Genomic DNA, 22785 nt, shown 5'->3' with positions numbered 1-22785 from the left:
ATAATTTTTTAACCTCAAAATTTTTTCATTTGTAAATGGCAATGAATAATATTTTTGAAAAAGATTTTTGCAGTGTAAAAGAGGAAAGCTTAGTGTTTTCTGCTGCAATTGAGAGTTTTGACTTACATTAACAAAATTATAACTCTTTAAAATCATGCTTGCCAACTTTTAATTGATAATATACTGATTTAGACTCTTGTCTTCAGGGATGAGATTTTTCCGCTTTTTAGCTGATTTCCGCTTTTTTCACTTTTATCTCTTGAATTTCAGATTTTTTTAAAATTTCACTTTTTTTTTATAAGTATTCCGCTTTTTCAGAAAACTGACCCATTTTCAAAGAGAAACACAAAATTCAAACTACATAGCTACCAATCCTTTCTCATTTTTACTTATTTTAGCTATTTTCTCCCCTTTTACTCGCAGCAGATAAGATTTTCCGAATTTTTTACCCGCCCTCCAGATAGATCCGATTTTTGTAGTTCAAACGACGCTGTTTCTGACAAGCCATTTAGAGGTCCCAAGCCTGGAGTCTGCCAATATCTCGATTCTTATTCACACGATTTTAATATCAAACATAGCTTTTCATATTTGCGTGTTGAGATTCTTATTCACGCGATTTGAATATTGTACGTCGTGCTTCGTATTTACGCCTTTTTAAAAATCTATGAAGCGATTCGTATTCCCGCAAGTTTAAAATTCAATGTCTTGATTTGCTCATGCTGTTTATAATATCAAACATTGATTTTCATTTATACGTGATTTTAAAATATGGCATTGGGATTCGCATTCACGCATTCTAAAAATTATGCATCATAATTCTTATTTATGCAATCTAAAAATTACGCATCATGATTCGTATTTACGCGATCTAAAAATTATGAATCGGGATTTGTATTTACGCGTTTTAAAAATTCTATATCCCAGTTTGTATTTTCTCATTTTCAAAATCGTATATCTAGTTTCATATTCATGTGATTTCAAAATCCATAATTGTTATTCATATTCACACAATTTTAAGATCAACTCTCGCGATTCTTGTAAGAAGTAAATTTTTTTTAAAAATTAGTTACTATAAAAGTGACTGTTTTTCTAACGACGATTATTAGTATGTATATGTAAGTGTTACAACATCAGAGAAACTGGAAGGGAATATATTCAAAACTTACATTCTGTGCTAGCAAAGAAGAAAAAATAGGATTTGTCACAAAATGTTTGAAAATGGACTAACGACTAAATATAGCAAACATAAAAGATATAGGAAACAAAAGCAATAACTTAAAAAGGGATTCAATTTAAATTTTTTTTGTTGGAAAAAGAGTTAATAGTTAAAAGAGTTAACTCATCATCAAATTTTTATTTGTAATTGCTGTTATTTATGCTATAAAATGCAAAATTCTTATCAAATAAAAAACAATTATCTAAACAGTTGCTGATTGTCATGTAATTTTTCAAACTAAAATACCAATTTTTGTATGTTAAGGAGTTACTATATATTTCTACTTCACTGTTATTGATATGTTTCAAAGGGCTGTAGTTAGATTAGACTATAACATGAACATAATGATTTGGTTCATTGTTAAAGTTTTTTTTTCCCAATATAATTTAAAAAGTAATATTACTGATATATTTGCTATAAATCACATAACAGTATTTATTAAAAGAAATGAAATATTAATGTATATTCTCAGTAGTTTTAATTTGCTAAACCAAGTAGTTTTTCAAGTAATATGTGAACTGAGGAAAAATATAATTTCCAGCTTTATTTTTTCAATTGGTAATTTTTATTTTCACTAAATGTTAAGTATCAATGTAGTCGTTTTTATAATAATAGATTAGTAAGCAATTGTATGTCAACACATTATTTATTACCTTAAACTGTCTGGAATTTATTATTAAAGGGCTGCGCTTGCGTACAATTTACTATCGTGGAAATTCAGCTTTTTTGCCTTTTGGCTAATCTCATCCCTGTGTCTTACTTAAATACGACATTTAATAAAATCCATGAAGTTTTCAAATTTATAAATCAAGATTTTTTCTTTAAATCGAGTGCTATGAGTGTCTTAATTTTAAATTACTGTTTAATCCTTAACTTGTTCACAGCCATATTTATGTAATTATTGTGTTTTAGTTTTACCAGTATGGACAACAATCCTACGCAAAAACGTATTCATGTCGTGACAGATAAATGGGTAGAAGATTGCATAAGAAGTAATCAACTTATATGTGAAGAAGATTATAATCCTTTCAGAATGGATAGTAGTGATGACTCTACACAAACATATTAAATAATGATTCTTATTTTAAAAAAGCATATCTGTGATTATGATAAAAATATTTTAATATAAATTTTATTGGATGTGTTCTGTTTAATTTATTTCTTATATTTTGTTACATATATGTTATTTAAACATGTTCATAAAATTTGTTTAAATAAAGTAATTTTAATAGAAAATTATTTATCTGTTGACACATTGTGATGCAATCTTATCAATTTAGGATACATATATATATACAGTCAAACAAATGGACTGCAATATTTCCTCGTCATTATAGAGTGCTCGTTAAAAAACAGGTTTGTGAAAAATTGCAAATGTTCATGCATACTTATTAAATTATAAATAAAATATTTACATTGCTTGTTATTTCGATACAGTACAAAAAAAAAGTTAGTAATTTTGCTACGAATTGTCTTATTGTTCTTCGGATAAGACTCGTGGCTCAAAAGCATCGCCAACCCTGCTTTTGTAAAAATTTCACATTTATGACTCGCACTAACTTTCTAATGTCTTTGGAAATATTAAACAAACTTTTAAAGAAAAAATTGGTGAGGTGGAAATATATAGATATAGCGCAAATCACAGAAATTACTCTCTAACAGCGAGTTCTGCTCCAATGGACTTAACATTGTACCAATGAAGTATTTTCAATTTGCTCATTATAAGTGTGTTTAACTGTATGTAGAATGTTGCTACAATTTTTATTTTATATATGATGCTCTGCATTTAAATATGAAAGTCTTTTTAATGATTTGCATTGTAGTCATTTGACCTTTTTTAAATGAACTACAAAAAAAAAAATTTATAATGAAAAAGAATATTAATATCTGTTTTATACTAATGAAATTGTTGAACAAACCAAAAACCAAATCAAAAAATTCATTGGATTACCTGCTTAAAACTTGTACTTATAAATTAATACAAAATCAAATAACTTATAATTTTATTCAAAATACATTCATTTTAATTTGTCCTTGTATAAAGACACCTAAAAAAAAAGGTCAATAGGTCATAACAAATGTAATGTTTTACACATACTTTAAACTGACAGTTCATCATTGTCAGAAACTTTTTTTAAAAAATTATATGAGTTGTGTCAAATTAATAATTAAAAAAAAAATAATAATCACAACATGTGATACAGATACTAATATGTACAGGGAAGACAAGAACTCTCTGTATCTAGTTTTAACAAAAAAATTGCCCCCAAAATTACTGAGGATTTGAAAAATCAAAGAAAGAAAAAAAAGGAAATAGAATAGCTGTGATTTGTTCTGTTTCTCTTAGGTTCAAAAAATTAGTTATAAAGGTTATTCAGCTGAAAACGTACAGTTTTTTTATAGCAGCCCCATCTGTTGATAAAATTAGTAACTAATTTTGAAATTTAATTAAAAATTTACTTATCTTTCTTCAATTGATTTTTCAAATGGTCAGTGGTTTTCAGGATACTTAGAAGTAATGGATCATATTGATATCAAATTATGTAGTATTAACAATATAAAATATCAGAAACATCAACTTAATATTAAAATTATATTCACAAACTTGCTCAAGCCAGAGATATAATTTGATACTAAAATAAAAAATATACAAATCCCATACAATACCCATGACTACATTTCATTAACATTTTAAAGGCACCAGAAAGAAGAAAAAAAACACTTTGTGTCATCTAATTATAATTTAGCCTTTATGAAACTTGAAAAAATTAACACTAAAAGTGATAAAAACTAAGTGAACTTTTGTCTACATACTAAAAACTGACTTGCAAGAAACAACTATATTTTAGTATAGTTTCAAGCATTAAATAGTTGATTCTAGAGAAAATCATGAAAGTTACAACTATATACAAGTCTTTATCTTGCTTTTTAGTGTCAACTTGACCAGAAATTCTCACTGCTTACAGTCAATAAGTACCAAAAAAAAAAAAATCGCAAATTCACTCTTTTATCTAAGTTGTCGTTTAGAATGCGGGGCTTTAGACTTCTTTGAGGACCATTTCTCCAAGTTGGCACGATATTTTTCCAGATACTGTTGAGTATCGATAGACATAAGAGCAGGAGACATACCATATTTCGGTTCAGTACAGTTATACCAATCATTTGTACGTGGGGGACCAATATCGGTACATCCAGATTTAGGACATACATAATCAGAGTCCTCACTCGTACTGGCAGATGTAGACGTCTCTGAATGTCTTTGTGATCTGAAAGAAAGAGTCAAATATATCAGAAATTTCTCGAAACTAATATGTTTCAGATATGTAATAGAAAAGAAAAAGAGATTTTTTTTGTTCAAACAATTTTAAAAGCAGACTTTATCTTTATTTAAATGCTGCCTCATAGACGAAAATTATAAATTTGCTATATAACTAACAGAATTCTTTCACACTCTCTTCTTTTATATATAAACAAAAAGTAACCAAATTATCTTTAAATAATGAAATATATATAATATATATATATATAAGAAAAAAATGATAAAACAAAGAAAAATTATAGGCATATGAAAAAAGGGAAATAATAATTAAAAAAAATAACAAACTGATAAAAAAAAATTACTTAATTATCAGTCCTAAAGTTCATAAAATTCCTGTAAAATTTAGAACTATCGCATGTGGATCTAGTACTTATTTAACTAAACCTGGCACCATTTTCTCTAACTACTTAAATAAAATTATTAACAATATTACTAAAGAAGGTTTCTCTTGGATCATCACTAATAATCAACCAATATTAGATTTCATTAAACATAATAAAATTAATTCTATTACGACTTTTGATTTCCAGGATCTTTTCAATAGCATTCCCCTTTCTAAACTAAAAGATGTTTTTTTGAATTATTACTATGATTTTAAAAATATCCTTTGTTGCGATTTTGATTATTGGGAAATTCTGATTAATTTTTGTCTTTTTAATAATTATCTTTACAATGGAAAGGATATTTTTCTTCAAATTGATGGAATACCACAAGGATCTAATTATTCATTAGTTAACTTATTTTTGCATTATTATGAAAAAAATTATACTCTTAGCATTAAATTTGTTTTTAAATATATTGATGACTTAATTATCTTTGATTTCCAAGATTTTACTATTTTATTAAATGATATTTACCCTGAGGAATTAATCTTACTTCGTAATCATGATAATATTAATTTAAATTTTTTGGATTTGGGTATTATAAAAGTTGAAAATATCTGCTTTTTTGATTTATACGATAAAAGAAATGATTTTAGCATTAATAAACTAATTACTTAGAATCCTAATGTTTCTAGGAGCATCTACTTAAATACCACTTTTAATGAAATGAACAGAATTAAAAGAATATTTATTTATCCAAAAAACAAATCGATAAACTCTTTCAAAATTTGATAAAAAACAATGGATACCCAAATAAAGTAATAAAATTTTATATAAAATCATTGAATTAATTGTATATTTTTGTAGATATATTTACTAAACATTTTTTTTTGTTAATTTATAAAATTTTCCCATGTGCAAATCCATTTCAGGTAAATCCGTTGCCAAAATTCCTTTACTAAATAATTTTCTTTGTTTATTTTTATAATTTTTCCATATGCAAATCCATTTCGGGCAAATTCGTGTTAAAATTATCTATTAAATTTTTTTTTCTTTGATAATTTATATAATTTTTCCATGTGCAAAAACATTTCGGGCAAATCCGTGGCTAAAATTATTTGCAAAACAGGCAATTTATGTTTCTATTTTTTCTTAAATAAATATCTATTTTCTAAAATTATTTATGGTCAACTTTTTTAAATTATCCAGTATAATATTACCTTGCGCACATCCATTTCGGGCCCATCCTTGGTCACTAACAAATCAATGCACAGCATAACAAATCACTTCAGCAATGCAGTAAGAACGGCACTTTAAAACCATCTAGTTACACTCAATTTGCACTTCTGTTTTCATATTTTGTAATCTGGCAATTTTGTTGCGAAAACATTTTAAAATAATTCTTGAAAAATTTCCGTTCATGTAAGTACATCTGATTTCGCTACTCGCTTTATAGTTTATGTTTTATACTGTTTTTTCTTTTTATTTTATTTTATGTTTTTACGTGCTATTTTAACTTATTGTGTTCTATTTCATTTGTTGTAATTTTGGTAAAAATTTTTTTTGAGTGTATTAATATATCTATCTCACTAATATATCGAATCTGTATTAATATATCTATTAATATATCTTTGAGTGTATTAATCCTCACACTATTGTATTAATATATTTTGCTTTGGCTATATTGATAAAATATCAGAAAGCACTCTTTTTTGCGGATATAATCGTGTGGGCTGATGAAAAGATTACATCTCCCCCCCCCCCCCCGGTTTTTTTAAAATAAAATTTCATACTTTTTTTTTAATCAGTTATTTGTTATTTTTTTTAATTATTATTTTCCCCTCCCCTTTTTCTTATGTCTATAATTTTCCTTTGTTTTATCTTCATTTTGAACATATCTAATGAGTTCTGTTTACTTGCAGCTTATGCGCAATAAAGGAAACTTATTGTTTTTTTTAACTTTCTTCATGTTTTCTTGTATTTATTAATTTTGTTATATATATATATATAAATCAGAATGATTATATGTATGTTCTTCATTCAAATCCATAATTCTGAACTGCACCAAATTTGATGAAAATATGTTTGAACACACAGCCAACCTAACTGTCTACTTTAAAACTATCTCTGACTCTCCGTTCGCGCGCTATATGCTAAAGGGAGAGTTTTTCATAAGATTTAATAAATATTTTGTAATATGAGGTATTTGCCAACTTGCACCTCTAAGAGATCAAAATCTAGTTTCATGGCACATTTTGATGAATTATTTGTCTCTGGTTTCCAATAAAAGGTTACCATAAGTAAAATCAATGTTAATTTCCCAACGCATGTTGAAGATGTTGTCATATTCATATCTTAAAAAGTATATGAAACTGCATATACAGCAAAAACTAATGACATATATTTGAAGTTATCTATTAAGCGATGGAAAAATTGTGGTTAATTCTAAATGTCACATTTTAAATATTATTTATGAGTTGATTTTGGTGAATTGAATTTTTAACTCATATTACGGTAAATCTAATAGTATGAAGGTGCACTGAAATATACAACAAATAAGAAAAAAGAGGCATTATATTAGGAGCCATGAAAGTGTAGCATGGTGATATTAGGACACTTATCCATTTCAAAGGATGGTAAAATACCTTAGTATTACCACTGTACCTATATTAGGCACCTATGTTGGTACAATAGATTCTCATTACCACAGTATTTATAAGGCAATACCAGTAGTATTTAAAACCAAATTTAATTAGGCATCAATGACGTCAATAATAGTTTAGCGTTTTTTTACAGAGTACAAACTAAGTACTGATATCAGTTTATTTGCCAAGTTGATCATATAAATATTAGTGTCGTGAATAATTAATTATGTGAATTACAATTTATTTTAGCAATAGCTATAAATGGAAATTAAAAAAAAAAAAACGTTTCGAATTATGAAGCTATATTGATGTAGAAAAGGTGTTTATTTGTATACGAGAACCGTAAAAATTGCCAAATTATTATCGACACTAACTAGTTTTGGAAATGGGGAGAAATAAAATAAAAATGTAAGTTTGTAATAAAAAGCTAAAGTAATGGAGAAAAGGTACTTATTGATCAAGAAAAAACCCATAAAAAACTGCTTTATTGGTGTCAGTGATGCTTCATAATTTTAAAAATTATTATTAATTTATTTTACTGCTTTTATGATAATTGATATTTTTAATAGGCACTAAATACTAATATTGGTATCAAGAAACTTAATATAGGTACTGTAGGAATTAGTTTATACAGCAGACCAAGGCCAGAGAAAATAGTTGATTATTGTAATTTTGAACTATCATGAACAGACCTCTTGCAACAGTAACATGCCAAATAATACAGAATATAATTAATCTTTATTTTGATGGGATGAACTTTAAAAACATGTTTCTCTTAAATCTGATAAATTTTTAAAAAAATATTGGAATTGTTTTAGCTAACTTAATTAATGTCGATAAATGTCTTCCAGTTTTGTGCGTGATTTTGCAAGTGCTGATTAACACTGATTAATTCATTGATTATTTATTTTTACACCTTATGCAAAGAACCGGTATGCAGCTTGTTTATATATAAAAAATAGTATGAGTTTAGTCAGTTAAATAAATTAGCAACTATGTAATATCATCATAACATGACTTCACTTAGTATTAATTCAAGTGTTCAAAAGAAAATTCCCCATTGAAGAAGAAAAAAATACTCTATTTTTAAGAAACATATAAAATTTGAAAATTACTCTTACCTAGTTTTTCTTTTTGCTGCAGATGTACCAGTGCCTGAACAGTTTTTGGCCGTTTTACAGCAGCAGTGGCTGCTGCAGTGTTTTTCCGATGGTTCATCTTCTCCCAAAACTAAGTTATTTATATTTCTCTAAATTTTAAAGTTACAAAAAAAAAAAAAAAAACTGTCAATGTTTTGTAATAGAGGGGTAAACAAACTGAAATTATGAAGCAAAAAAGAAAGTAGCTAAAGATAAAACAATGAAAAACTTCAATAGTAGATATGAGCAAATGTCTTAAGTATTTTTTCTCCCACTTTTATGTCTTTATTTACAGATGTAGTCTTGAAGAAAACATTAGAATGAAGAAAAAAAATTAAATTACCAAAAATAATTATTTCTTCATGAAGTCATCATTGACTAAAGTTTTAAAAATACATGTAAAGTAAATAGTTTTTGAGATAAAATGCATGAAAACAAAAATAATATTAATGGGCACAAACTTTTGGCATCTGATCATAATTAAACTATTGGGACCATATTTTCAACATTGTGATCCATATTTTAAGAATCAAAGAAATTAATTAAAACAAATCAATAAATGAAAAGCTTTGGGTACACGAAGGGGTAAATGAAACTTCGGAAATTAGCAAATATTAGTTTCTTAATTATGGAAATTAAAACTGAAGTAAGATAACTAAAACATGGAATTTAGAAATTTCATGTTTTTCGAACAGCAATGCAATTATTTCTAGTTATGAAGATGTATTATTATAATAAATTAATAAAAAATTATAATGAAATTTCTATTAGTTAAGCTTTTTTCTTCTTCCTTTCTTTACCATATTCTTTGTATGATATACATAGAATCAATTTTGCCATGATAATTTAAAAAAAAAAATTATTATGGTCATAATAAACAGTGGCTAGAGACAACACAATTATGAAGATTTTACCCTAGCATTTATACTTGCTATAGCAATGAAGAAATAAAATTATTTTCTTATGGGGATTTTCGGTTTTATTTCTATGGTGAGTGTAAAATTATATGAAGTGCCAATTGGGTATACTATAGCCTACGTCACAGGTTGTGTTATTCCTACTAAATTTAACCCATGAACGGCATTTTCTGCGAGCCTAACTTCAAGCCACAAATAAACAAACGAAGTGTTTGATCGTTTAAATAGCTGCTCGCCAGATTTTATTGCATTATAAAGAAAAGTAATTGATATTCGATTTTTGATTAATAATTGATTTATGTGGATAGTGGCATAGAATTTAGCATTGCATCATGGTAAATGTTATTCCTACTAAGTGGAAGTAGTTGTGTTTTTTTTTATATTATACCCAATTGTATAAATAACTACAGTTAACAACCATAATAATTATAAAAAAGCATGTTTCCATCCTAAAGAAGGTGAATTTAGTTTCTTATGGTTGACATAAGGCAGAATACAAACATTTAATTATACTGGGGATTTTATGCAGCAACCATGCATATCTAAGCAATGGGAGAAATGTAAAAACATCGATTTCTAGTAGAACTAATATTCATTAATATTCAATAAATATTATCTGAATTTCACATGGATACAAGCAATGTAAAAACTGTAATCTGTAATAAGAATAATAATAGCATTCCAAGTGTTAGTCTCAGCTTTTTCTGAACTTTAAGCTGGAGACTTAAAGTTTAGAAAAATCTGAGATTAACACTTAGAATGCTATTATTCCTATTACGGATTAAAGTTTTTACTGTATTTTAAGTTTTTTTTTCTTCTACGGATTACAGTACTTAAGCTGTAGACTAAGTTGATGGCACACTGACTGGATTACTTAATGTTCAAACAGAAGTAAGACAACCCTGTGTCTTGTTGGGATTCCTGTTTATAATTGACATCAATTGGATCATGAGGAACACAATTCACAATCAAAAAAGAAAAATATGACGGAAATTTAACACACACTTTAGAAGATCACTACTTTGTTGACGAAATTGTCCTCATATCATCTAATTTTAGCGATCTGAATATGAAAACACACACTTTTAACAAATATGCTAACAAAATTGGCCTTCAAATTAATAAAAAGTAAAACAAAAATAATGAGAATAAATGCGAAATCTAACAGAAACATAGAAATTAACTCGGAAAAGATCTCGGAAGTTGATTCTTTTGTTTATCTCGGAGCTATTGTTAATAAACAGGGCGGAAGTAACGATGATATTTCCCAGAAAATCAGAAAAGCAAGATCATGTTTTAGAGGTCTGTACAATTTTTGGAGAGCCTCAAATACAAAATAAAAAACAAAAATAAATATCTACAAGGCTACCGTGCGTTCCTTTCTTCTGTATGGTGCCGAATGCTGGAGTCCCTGGAAATCAGAAAAACCCGAAACTCTTCAAAATAAAAGTACTAAAAATCTTCTGGCCCAATAGTATAACAAATAAAGACCTTTAAACAAAAGCTAATATCCCATCTGTTAATGAAGAAATTTTAAAGCGAAGATGGAGATGGCTTGGATATATACTAAGAACAGATAGAAGCAATCCAGCAAATGTTGCAAGCTCATGGATGCCTGATGGAAAGAGAAAAAGAGGGAGACCAAGATTAACATGGCAAAGATGCATTAAGGAAGATCTTGGTAGAGCAGGATTAACTGGATGGGGAAAAGCATGTTGCCTGGCCAAAGACAGGAGTGTGTGGGGGAAAAAAAAGACTCGAGGCCAATTGTGTCAGTTCAGCACGAAGACGGTAAGTAAGTAAGCTGCAGATTGTTTAGCATCATAAAGCCAGTCTCTCAATGGGAAAGTAGTTTATAGCAGGAAAATGTAAGTAGGATTCTGCCCAAGAACTATACATTTGATGGTTAATTATTTTCTCTCTGCCTGTTGTTTAGGCATGATGGATAAAGGGGGGGGAATTAGCCTGACACTAAAACCCTATTTAAAAAGCAATTAAGGACAACAATTAATTACAATCTTTATAAACTAGCAAAATTTTTTTGTAAATGCTAATTAGGGTATTATTTTTGAGAGAGATTGGATGGATCATTGATTATAATGATGAGGGCTTATGCACAGTAAAACCACAGCAAATCAAACACATATGTGGAGTTATTGATTTGCATTATCATACTTTGTTGGAGGTTTTTTATTTGAATAATAATAACTATAATAGTAGAATTGTGATGCATTGCCGAAGACTGGAAGCAAACTAATGTTAGTCAATTTCAAATTCACTTTACAAAATATAAAAATAGTTAATAAAATAATAAATAATGTATTTGCACTACATTACAGTTACGCTAAATTTGCTAACAAGCTAAACAAATTTAAGAAAAAGAAAAATATTTTTTCAAATTTAAACCATAGCTCTAAACAAGAGAAAAGTATTATAGAGTTTTTATATGATTCTTGATATATTTTAAGCATGCAACAAAAATGAAAATAAGATTTACCAGAAAAACTGTTCAAAGCTTCAAATAAGTAAAATTGTTCTGTTTCTGAAAACTCACTTTTTTTGTAGTTTCTCACTTCAAAACTTTGTCTTTCAAGAGAAAAATCTATTGCAATTTTACTGAAATAATGACTTCTAAATGTATGCAATCTCTCTCAAGGATATGTAAGCTCAAAAAACATTTAAAAAAAGAAAATTTAGTCAAGGTCAATGCAACTACAAGTGAAAATTTTTGTTTTGTGACGTATTAAATTAAAAAGAAGATTGCTAGAAATAACCAGTGAAGGTCAAGAATATTTTTTTAGTTTAATATTTACTTCAATTGGCATCATATTATCAATATAAAATTACAGTAAATAAAATTCTATCTCAATAGCTTAAAAAATGGATGGGACAATTAGACATTACATTAAAAGGTTAAGATTACATAGTAATGTGTGTTTACAACAAACTTTGTTGGCTTCTAAAATAAATCTTAATACTGAATAGAGTTACAAAAAAGAAATAAATTACTTACCACAATAAGGTCACAATTATGAATATTTCTTTTCTTAGGTGATTGCTAGGAGGAAGAAATCAAATTAGATTTACACTTTAATATATTTATAACATTACATTGGTTGAATAAGAAAAACACACTTACTCTGATTTCCCTTTTTTGATTTTCTCTACTAGAGTCAGACAGTGGACTCGAGTTTTTGCCATTGCTGGTTCTATTAAAATATAACATAAATGCAAAAATTATTAAAACAAAAAAAATAAAAAAATAAAAAAAACATTGTATTGATGCAATTAAAAATATAAATAGTTCAATAAATAAATTCTTTATTTTGTCATTCCTGATTGCAGACATTTTGTCTTTAAAACAAAACATATCACCTAAAAGTAATAAACACTAGAAGTTAATTTAGGTTGGTAAAACTTAATTTTGAAATATCAAATAGTTAAACAGCTTGACACTTCTTTTAAGGTTGTAGAGGTTCTTTTAGGGTTTAGGGTCAGGGGTCTGCTTAGAAGAAATTTGGGTCTGTTAACGCACCCTTTACAAAATATCTTTTCATAAAAACAGACCCCTCACAAAATATCTTTTCATAAAAACGGACCCTTCACAAAATAAATTTTTTTCTTTTAATTGGACACTTCACAAATTTGTTTATCTTCATCATTGTTTTGTTAATTGAATAAATCCTTCCCAGGACAGAAAACAGGAAAGATAGATGTAAACGAATTAAGTTTTGTCTTCGGCAGACGCTCCTTCCATTATTCGTCCGAAATGAATATTCTGTGTTCAGCAGTATAGGCTAAATATCAAATATGCATCTCTAATTTAGAAGCAGCAATTGCTGTTTATTTTTGAAAATTTAATTTTTTTTAATTATAATTTCACAGTGCTGAGCATAATCTTGTATCTAGTATTTACAATTTAAAAACTCCTTGAAAAAGTTTTTTGCAATAACCGGACCCAATTAGCAAAAATTCATAAAAGCAGGACCCTGGTAATTTTGAATGGAGTAATTTTTGAATCCCTGGAATGTGAGTAATTTTTTCACGAATATCGGACCTTTCACAAAATGTCTGGACAGATCCCTGAGGGTACTTATTTCAAAATGAGATTTATGTTTATAAGATTCTAGAAAAAGAGTTCATATAAATTTTCCATGTTAAAAATTAAGGAGTGCTTGCGGAATTTTTTTATGGACCATTTTGAAAAAAATTAAGGACGCTTATTTTAATAATACTACAACAACAAAAATTTCATTTCCCTTTCACGAACAGATTTCAAGTGTGAGGAGGATGCAATTAAAGTGAAATGCAATCTTTGTTCCTGCTTTATCTCAAAGGTGGAACAGACAAAAAAGCATCAACTTCTCCACTATTAAGTCATCTAAGGAGAAAACATTTAGCAGAATATGCCAAAATTAATTGCTGCAATGAAAAAGGTCAGGATTTAGGTTTTGAATCCACTGATGATACTGTAAATTCAGATGATCCCAGTACAAGTTCTAAAAAAAGAAGATTGAAGCAACCAACTTTAGAGGCAGTTCTGGAAAAGAAAAAAATCTGGGATATAAACAATCCAAAAGCTGTAGAATTACATTATGCTATTGGCCAAATGATAGCAGTAGATAATCAGCCATACTTATTTGTGGAAGATGAAGGTTTTTGAAATCTCATAGCAAAAGCACAACCACAGTATAAAGTTCCATCAAGATAATATTTCAAACAAGTAATTATACCAAAAATGCATTCAAAATGTAAAAAAGAAATTGAGTCATTGCTTTCTTCAGCTACCTATCAGTAGTTTCTTCAGTAGCTGCTTTAACTACTGATATACGGTCTAATTCAGTAAATACAGTTTTATTAGCTTTACTGCTCACTGGATAGATAATGATTTTAATTACAAACATTTTGTATTAAACTCAAGACACTTTCCCGGAAGTTATACTGGAGAAAATGTAGGCAAGATGTTAAGCAGCTTGAGCGAGGAATGGAATGTGACAAATAAAATATATCTGGTCATTCGTGATGGTGGTTCAAATATTGTAAAAGCTGTAAATGATCTCAATTTAGAAAGTGAATCTTGTTTTTTACATAATTTGCATAGTGATGGATTAAATTCCCAAAGAGCATTAAAGGATAACATTGCTCTAGGAAAAAGAATTGTTGGCCATTTCAACCATTCTTCTTTAGCTTGTTCAAAATTTAAAGAAATACAAGAAAGACAGTTACATATACAATACAAAAAATTAGTGCAGGATGTTTCAACAAGATGGAACAGTACATTTTACATGTTGAACCGCTTACAAGAATTACAAAATGCTATATCCATCTATGCGAATAGAAACAATGAAATTCAGAACTTTTCATCATATCAGTGGACTTAAATTGAAAATTGTATAAAATTGAAAAAAATTTAATGAAATTAGTTATTCATTAGTTAATATTTATATGTTTTTATTTGATAAGATTGCCAATTTCATTTTATTTTAAAAATCAAAGAAGTTGGCTATTATATAATTATAATATAATAAATATGTATAGCCGTATAGTAAATATATTCTGTTTTAATTGTATACTATATTTTTATATACTACATACTATGTTATATTATATAACTTTCAAAATACTAACATACTTTAAGAATATTTATATCAATGGTTAGTATAACATAGCTGTTGTAGGCGTGACCAAGATAAAAACTAAAACCTAATACATATTTTAAGTATAATTTCTTTATATTTATAAACACTATAAGTATTAAAAAAATTATATTTGAAAAGAATATTGATTTTTATGTTAAAATTACATTTTCTACCATCATTGTGATGAATTATATATATATATATTTCATGTTTACCCTTCTACTCAATATTTTATTTCGAGCCAAATGTTATTACCGATAATCATAATATACAGCCATAACCGGATAATCATAATATGCGGCCCACTAGCCGGATAGATACTGACTGCCGGATTTCAGTTGCATCTCTAATGATGATATACCGTAAACAGAAAATGTCATTACAGATTGGCATTTTGTCTCAGTTAAAACGTAGCTTTTTTCAATGGAGATTTCTAGTCCATTTGAGCATGGCTGATATTAATAGCAATTCTAAATTTTCAGATATATATTGCAAGAAAGAATGTACATATAGAATTTTAAAAGTTCAAAATAAATAAGTTCAGAAAAAAAGATTGCGATATCATTATTAAAAAAAAAAATGATGCCAAGAAATCGCATCTATCTACAAATTAAACAAAAAACATTTTGTATCTTTTAAAAAATGAACATAATTTCAAATTGTATTTATACAAATTTAATAAAAAATTCCTAGTACAGTAGCGAGAAAACAAATAGAGCGTTAAAATTTCTATACAACTGAGGTTTATTCAAATAAATATTTTCTTTTACAAAAGCTCTTTTCTTCGATGAAATATATATTTTTCACTTTTTAGATGAGTATTACCTTTCATAATATTTAAAACGTATTAGTTACTAATTACAGTCATCTGCCGGAAAAAGTGTCAGGATTGTTACCAGGGTTTGTTGATTTAAATCAACTGATTTTTTAGATATATATATTGATTTAAAAAGTTAAAAAACAGTGTTATAAATTATTGATACTTTTATTATTTCATTTCTCAGTTTTAAAATTTATTTCAACTAAATTGCCGCATTCGTTTTAAAATTTATTATTGCTGCGTTAATAATTTTAGCTAATGAAATTTCTTTCTTGGCATGTGTTAAATTCCAACAAATTTGAAATTACATTTTTAAAAATCTTTTGATTCTTGAGATTGAAAGTACAGATTAAAGTAAACACTTAAGTATTTTTTTTTCTCATATTATGTTTACAGTATCTTTGATATTATCAGATTTTCGATAAAGAAATTTTGTGAAAAAATTTCAACGAATGCATGGATTTTTGTAAAATTTTTTTTAGCTTAACTTATCTATTTTGATATAGAATTAAAAATGAATATTTTAATTTAAAAATATATAGATTAAATATTTATTTATTTTTTGATGAATGATGACATTTATAAACACAATCTGTAACAATTATTTTGCCACTTCAAAAATCAAGAGGAAAAAAAAGAAATCACAAATTTAAATTAAAATTATGGTTTTGAAATTGAAACTTTGTTTTAATAGTTAAAGTATTCTTTAAATTCTCTATTTCTAGTCTTTAAACTTCAATCATGCATTTGTTTCAAAATGATTGCTATGCATTCAAAGCTATGTATTATAATGAAAAATTGTTTTAGGTAGTTAGAGCTTCTAAAATATTCTTATAATATAGTTCTAATATTAATTTAATCTTGATTAAACATTTATAAAGTTTTTTAGTCATAAATCAGAGTTCTTACAGTGCATTTGAATAAAAATAATAAAAAAAATCCGATTTAAATCGAAAAAATCAGATTGATACATACTCTGATTGTTACATACTAACAAAAAATAATTTTTTAAGGCTTTTTTAAAAATTTTTTTAAAAGTTTAACTTAAGACATAAAAATTTCTTTACCTAATTTTTAAAGCTGAAGATGCAGGGGAATGACGATCACTACTGGGAGTAACATTTTCACAGCCTTGGTCGCTTTTTACCAGTTCCTTTGACTTTAACTTCTTCGGATCTAAGGACTTTGGAGCACTACACTTAGAATAATAATTTGTAACAACTTCGCTAGAATGGTTTTTAGAATTATTTGCTTGAGTACTATTAACAGGAGGAGCCTTATTTTGTGAACATTGAAGTAATAAGCCTTGTTGGCAGTTTTCCGTGACAACCGTAGTTTTGTGAAACAGCAACTTGTCATTACCATCATAAGTTATACTTGTCATTGTACTACTTGAGGTTTTTTTTACATGTGTCTCATTGTGGCACATTACGCCATCTTTAGATTTATCTTTAGTAGAAGCAGCATGAACTTCACTATTTGAAGATGTACCAGAACTTGAAACATCAAAAGGTTCAGCTTTGTCATTTCTACTCCTAACTTCATCCCTTAATGTGGGTATTGAGTTATTATTATCTACTACGTACTGCATTATATTTTTTAAACTGTTATTAATCATATTGAACTTTTTGTCCACTGACAATTGTCTTTCAGATTGTTGAGTTTGCAATTCCTTAATTTCTTCATTTTGCCGATGCAATAAAGTCAAAATTTCATTGAGAACACTCTCCTTGGAAATGTTGCTTAAACTATCAGCTGAGGAAATGCCAGAGTCTACGTAATGTGATTCTTGCTGAAATTTAGAACAAACTGATCCTTCATCTCTTCCACCCAAACTACGGTGTTTCCTGAATTTTTTATCCATTTTTATTGGATTTGATGCATTGTCAACCACATATTTACCACTATTAAAGTAATCATTCATATCATTACTTTCTTGATGTTGAAGTTGTTTAGACAGAACAATAACTGAGTCTGATTTATTTAGCGTATTTGTAACATTCTGTGTCTCACAGGGAAAATCATGGTGGCCAGATAAGAAAGGAGTGTTTATTGCATGTTGCCTATTAAATTCTGGTCTAAATTCACCCTTCTTGTCTAATATATGATTTTTTGATGAATTATTAGTGAATTGATGTAGATGCGGAGAGACAAAGTTTTGCCGACTTGTTTGAAGTGGTTTGCTATTTATGTTAGAGTTAAAACCCGTTTCAGTATATTGTTGGAACGTACTCAAACCTGGTTCACGAACATCTTCAACATGATTTTTGACTTTTGGACGAACACTAGTAGTTGGGTCCATGTTTAAATTTGAAATTGTACGACCTGGGGACAATTCAATACAGCCAAAAGGTGGTGGATAATTTCTAGTAATAGGATGTTGGACGTTAGGGAAAACAGTATTATCAAATTCACTAGCATCAGATGCTACAGAGAAATTAATTGAATCAAGAATAGTCCCTATTCTTGATTCAGGTTTAGGAACCTAAAATAAAAAGACTTATTATAACAAAATAAAAATAAACTTAATTAAACTTACCGAAAAAAATTAAAAATAAAGATACATTTTTCAAAATGAAATATTACCAATGATATTTTTCACCAGAATTCTATAATGCATAAATAGTAAAATCAAATGTTTTAATTTTAAAAAACGGAACTGAACATCTGAGTACCTGAAGCCACCTATGGCCTCAGGTACTTTTTATCATGGTACTTATTAACAGGTATTTTTTATCAGGTACCATTTATCTTCATCAATGTGGTGATTCGATGAGGTAATACAAATGGAGTATCCTTGATGACAGGTGACCATTAAATTATGAAGATGTAGACAATATGGTGATTTAAAAAACGGAAAATCATCTTATCAATATTTAAGCCTTGAAATTTTATCGATAAAAAAGATACATGTTTAAAAAGGGATATTAGGAGCAATTTTTAGCAAAATATTTTAATTTTGATTGCGTCGATGATTTAAATCAAATGATCAAAATCATGATTTTATCAAATTGACATTTTAAAAATAAAAATCAGTGATATTTTCTTTTTTGCTCTTAGAAAAAGAAATGAAAATATCATATTTTTTACGATATAAATTGTCTGGCTGCAGTTTAATATAAATTTTAAAGCCGTTCTTTGAAGGTTCTGTTGTCATTATGCTCTGTAAAAAATAATACACTATTTCATAACTTTTATTGAACTAACAGTCATGACTTTAATGTTAGGTTTTGTCACTTTTTAACTAGCATCATCTGCGCTAATTATGAAAACGGAACAAAATGTCAATAGAAAGAAGACCATGGATTTTTGGAAATTAAACAGCATTTAAAATTGAAGTTTTTTAATTCTTAAAGAAAGGAAGTTTACTGACGGAAGTCTTATATACAGCTAATAGAAAAATATATACAGTTTATTGATACTCTTTTCGACTTTCTCTAACTTCATATATTTATTAGTCCATTTTGAAAAATAATAATTTACCCTCATTACTTCTTTGAATAAAACAGTCATCAGTGAAATCAGACTTTAAAAATAATATATTTAAAAGAATATTTCCAATTTCATGACTCGTGTAAGAAAATATCAGTTGGTTTAAATAAATTATTTCTTTTAAAAAAAAATCACAGTTAATTTAAATCAATGGCTTTAAAAAAAAAAAAAAAGTAATTTAAATTATGACTTAAATCGTGATTTAAATCAAGAAATTTCAAGTGATGCCAATCGTTGATAGAAATAAGGAATCAATAAAAAGAACTGACTTTAATTTGTATGATCTTTAACCTTACTTACATTAAATTTTTTCTTTAATATTAATACCATTATTCATTCTCATTGACAATGAAACTTCATAAATCAATGCAAATTTACTTTATTTAATCCTACTGTAATTTTTTGGCAATAATAAAACTGCGAAAATACTATTTCATTTTTAAAGCAAAGTAGATGATCAGTCAGAGGAATCAGTTGCTAATTGAAATCAAAACCTTCAGGAATAGATACTCTCACATTAACTGTAGTAGTATGTATGAATGAATGTAGAGAATTGTATTTGTTCATTGTACAGTAATAATTTTTGTAAATACAAATATCTCTTAGCCTTGTGGCAGAATTTTTTCGAGCTATCTGCGTCAAAACTCTCTAGCACTAATATCATGCTGCATTATACTTTTAATAATAACAAACATATATGTTACTAAATTAAAATAACAAAGAAACTGTGTTAAAAAAAAAATTATAAAATATTTTTTTAATTGAACATGTAACAATTTTTTATTCTAATTTTATGGCTGATATTCTTGCATTTTTTTTGGAGGGAACACACAAATTATTTCCTTCTTTGCATTTTGTAAATAATCATCACTATAAAAAAATAATTAAATATTTGAAATTCGTAAGTGCCGAAAGAGGGATCGATGAAGAAATCATGTGAATCGGATACTTCAAATGTGTGTTTCATAACAATAACTGCCGGAAATACAGATTTAAATATTACCTGTCAATTTCTGTATTAAAGAAAAGTAAAATTTTCTGCTTTTTAATAGAAAAATCTTTCTGCAAGAACTTTGTAACGTTCTGCGACAATGTCTCTGCATACCCTCCAACTTATGAAGATTTTGAAAATAATTCTTTCTAGTGGTAGCGAACCAAAGTAGAAATTTTTAAAGCAAATGGATCTCTCATAAAACTTTTATCAGAACTTAAGAATCTAGCCATATGGCCTGCACTTTTATAAGTAATAGTGGACAAGTTACGCTAAAATTAATTTTTTTTTAAATATTAAGACATTAATTTTGCTACCGTCTGAAAAGAAGATTTCTGAAACTACGGAAATTCCGTAGCAGTTGGAGGGTATGTCTCTGCAATTAGGGGGTCTCTTAGTGTCACATTTTCAATCCTCCTTATCTAACTCATTATTATATAATCCTTGTATTACTACACTTATCAGTAGAAATAAACATTCTTTTCTAAGAGTAGAACATGTAAAACTAAATAGAGAAATAAAACTAACTGCACAGATTTTTATTTTAATAATGGAACAAATAAAATTGTAAACTTAATAAAATTGAATTTGAAGAAATAAAAAAGGTAAAAAAATTTATCACTTCTAAATTATAGCAATACAATAAACTAAACAGATACAGAAACAAATAATTGCAGGAAGGTTTAAAATAAAGATTTTTTGGCAACAATACAAATGTAAAAAATTTTAAAAATTGTTTCACCAGGTCAGAAGGTTTAGTTGCTGCTGGTGGTTCCAGTAAAGTAGAATCCTCAAAATGCGAAGTTAGATGAACAGCATCAAACGACTTTTCACTGAAATTAACAAAGAGGAACAACTTTTAAGAATATCAAAAACGTACAAATTGACTTGTAAGTAACCAAATACAAATCCTAACTGTAAGATAAAAAATTTAAATGTTAAAAATATGAAAGTTCGAAATATGATATACAATAATAAACTGTAAAATTTACGTTATTATTAATACATTAAATTTGCATATAACACCAAAAAAATAATATTAATAAACTAAAAGATTCAATTTAGTAACAGAAAACAGATCAGAATTCGTTACGATGAACATTTCGAACAAATAACATGAATGTCATATTTAAAAATAAAACATAGATGCCATATAATCCAATATATATTCGATTTAACATACTTATCATACAATTCCATAATTCTTTTCAAATTGTTTTTCAGAACGACGAAAAAATATAAATCATGTTTATTTTGACTTTGATTACACCCGCGGTATCTTTTTAGAAGTTGCAGTTAATTAAATTAACTGTACATTTTCATCTGTTTATTTCTGCTCATCCCTGTTCCATTCCATAGCCGAGCGTCTCTAATAAGGATTATTTTCACTAAAGCTCGGGACTGCCTAAATTTCCGGGTTACTGTTTCAGTTGTATTTTAAAGCCATTTGGCATCATTGTGTTTTGAGATTCTTGCAAACAATGTATTTGATTACTTATTACTTATGTTTACAATGCTAACAATACTTGTGTTTACAATACTAAAAGTGTTAACACTAACGTAAGATGGTGCACAGCTTGCAACACGAACAAACAGTAATAAACAAATAGAAAGAAGCCAAATCAAGACTGCCAAAAAAGCGAGTTATTCAAAATCTAGCAACCATGTCACCTTTTTTAATAATAAATAACAAAATACCTAAAACACATTTTCACTCCAAACTCCCCAGAATTACATAATAACATTAATATCTTATGAAAGACGGCAGATTTGAGCTCAGAAATTATCTAATTTATTTCTTTATTAAAAACAAAATTATGCGTTTGAAAACATCGCCTATCAGAATAACATGTAGTAAGCAGCTGCAAACTTTTTAACTGGAACTAGAGTAGGTCCCGAGCTCGAGATTGTTATTGTTTACATTTCTATTTGAAAACACCATCCATATGTAAACGAGAACTTGAGTGACTAGTTTTTTGCAAGTAAAGAAGCATTATTACCGAATGCATAAACCGCACATCTGATCCCAGAAAGCATATAACCTTACGGCAACCTTATGTCGGAATTTTCATTTTTATTGTCACTAAAATGTTTGAGCTAAAAACCTTTTTTCAATGAAGCAATAATATTGCAGTTTCAAACCTTTCATCCTAAAAGATTAAAAATTATTTTTTAAAGCTTTTTTTTAACAAGTTTTGTCACTTAGGTAAAATGGGCACTTAGGTCCGTAAGAATGTTTTAGATAACGTCACATTATAGCAATAGGATCAAATTGCAATGTCCA

General features: G+C 27.5%; 2 protein-coding genes across 7 annotated transcripts in view; one reads left to right on the top strand and one right to left on the bottom strand.

Moving 5' to 3' along the window:
• DNAlig4 (DNA ligase 4) overlaps positions 1-2361 on the top strand; it is a 35491-nt gene extending 33130 nt beyond the window's left edge. For all 6 annotated transcript variants that reach the window (XM_087163785.1, XM_087163782.1, XM_087163783.1 and 3 more), the window contains one exon: positions 2129-2361. In XM_087163785.1, the coding sequence (XP_087019911.1) occupies positions 2129-2285 (157 nt within the window). In that variant the 3' untranslated portion in view covers positions 2286-2361. The remainder of the gene's footprint in view (positions 1-2128) is intronic.
• An 841-nt stretch (positions 2362-3202) lies between these two features.
• Positions 3203-21838, bottom strand: LOC107441891 (uncharacterized). The gene is made up of 7 exons (XM_071185617.2): positions 21685-21838; positions 21244-21334; positions 17086-18503; positions 12699-12768; positions 12573-12617; positions 8625-8752; positions 3203-4482 (listed from the first exon to the last, which is right to left on the bottom strand). The coding sequence occupies exons 1-7, from the start codon at positions 21699-21701 to the stop codon at positions 4224-4226; spliced, it is 2028 nt and encodes a 675-aa protein (XP_071041718.2). The 5' UTR covers positions 21702-21838; the 3' UTR covers positions 3203-4223.
• Between the last annotated feature and the right edge of the window lie 947 nt (positions 21839-22785).

Source organism: Parasteatoda tepidariorum, chromosome 5 (assembly GCF_982258835.1).
Source record: "Parasteatoda tepidariorum strain Cologne lab strain chromosome 5, Ptep-v5.0, whole genome shotgun sequence".
NCBI lineage: Eukaryota > Metazoa > Arthropoda > Arachnida > Araneae > Theridiidae > Parasteatoda > Parasteatoda tepidariorum.
The sequence above is the reverse complement of the archived record's forward strand: the minus strand, read 5'-3'. Positions and strand labels throughout refer to the sequence as shown.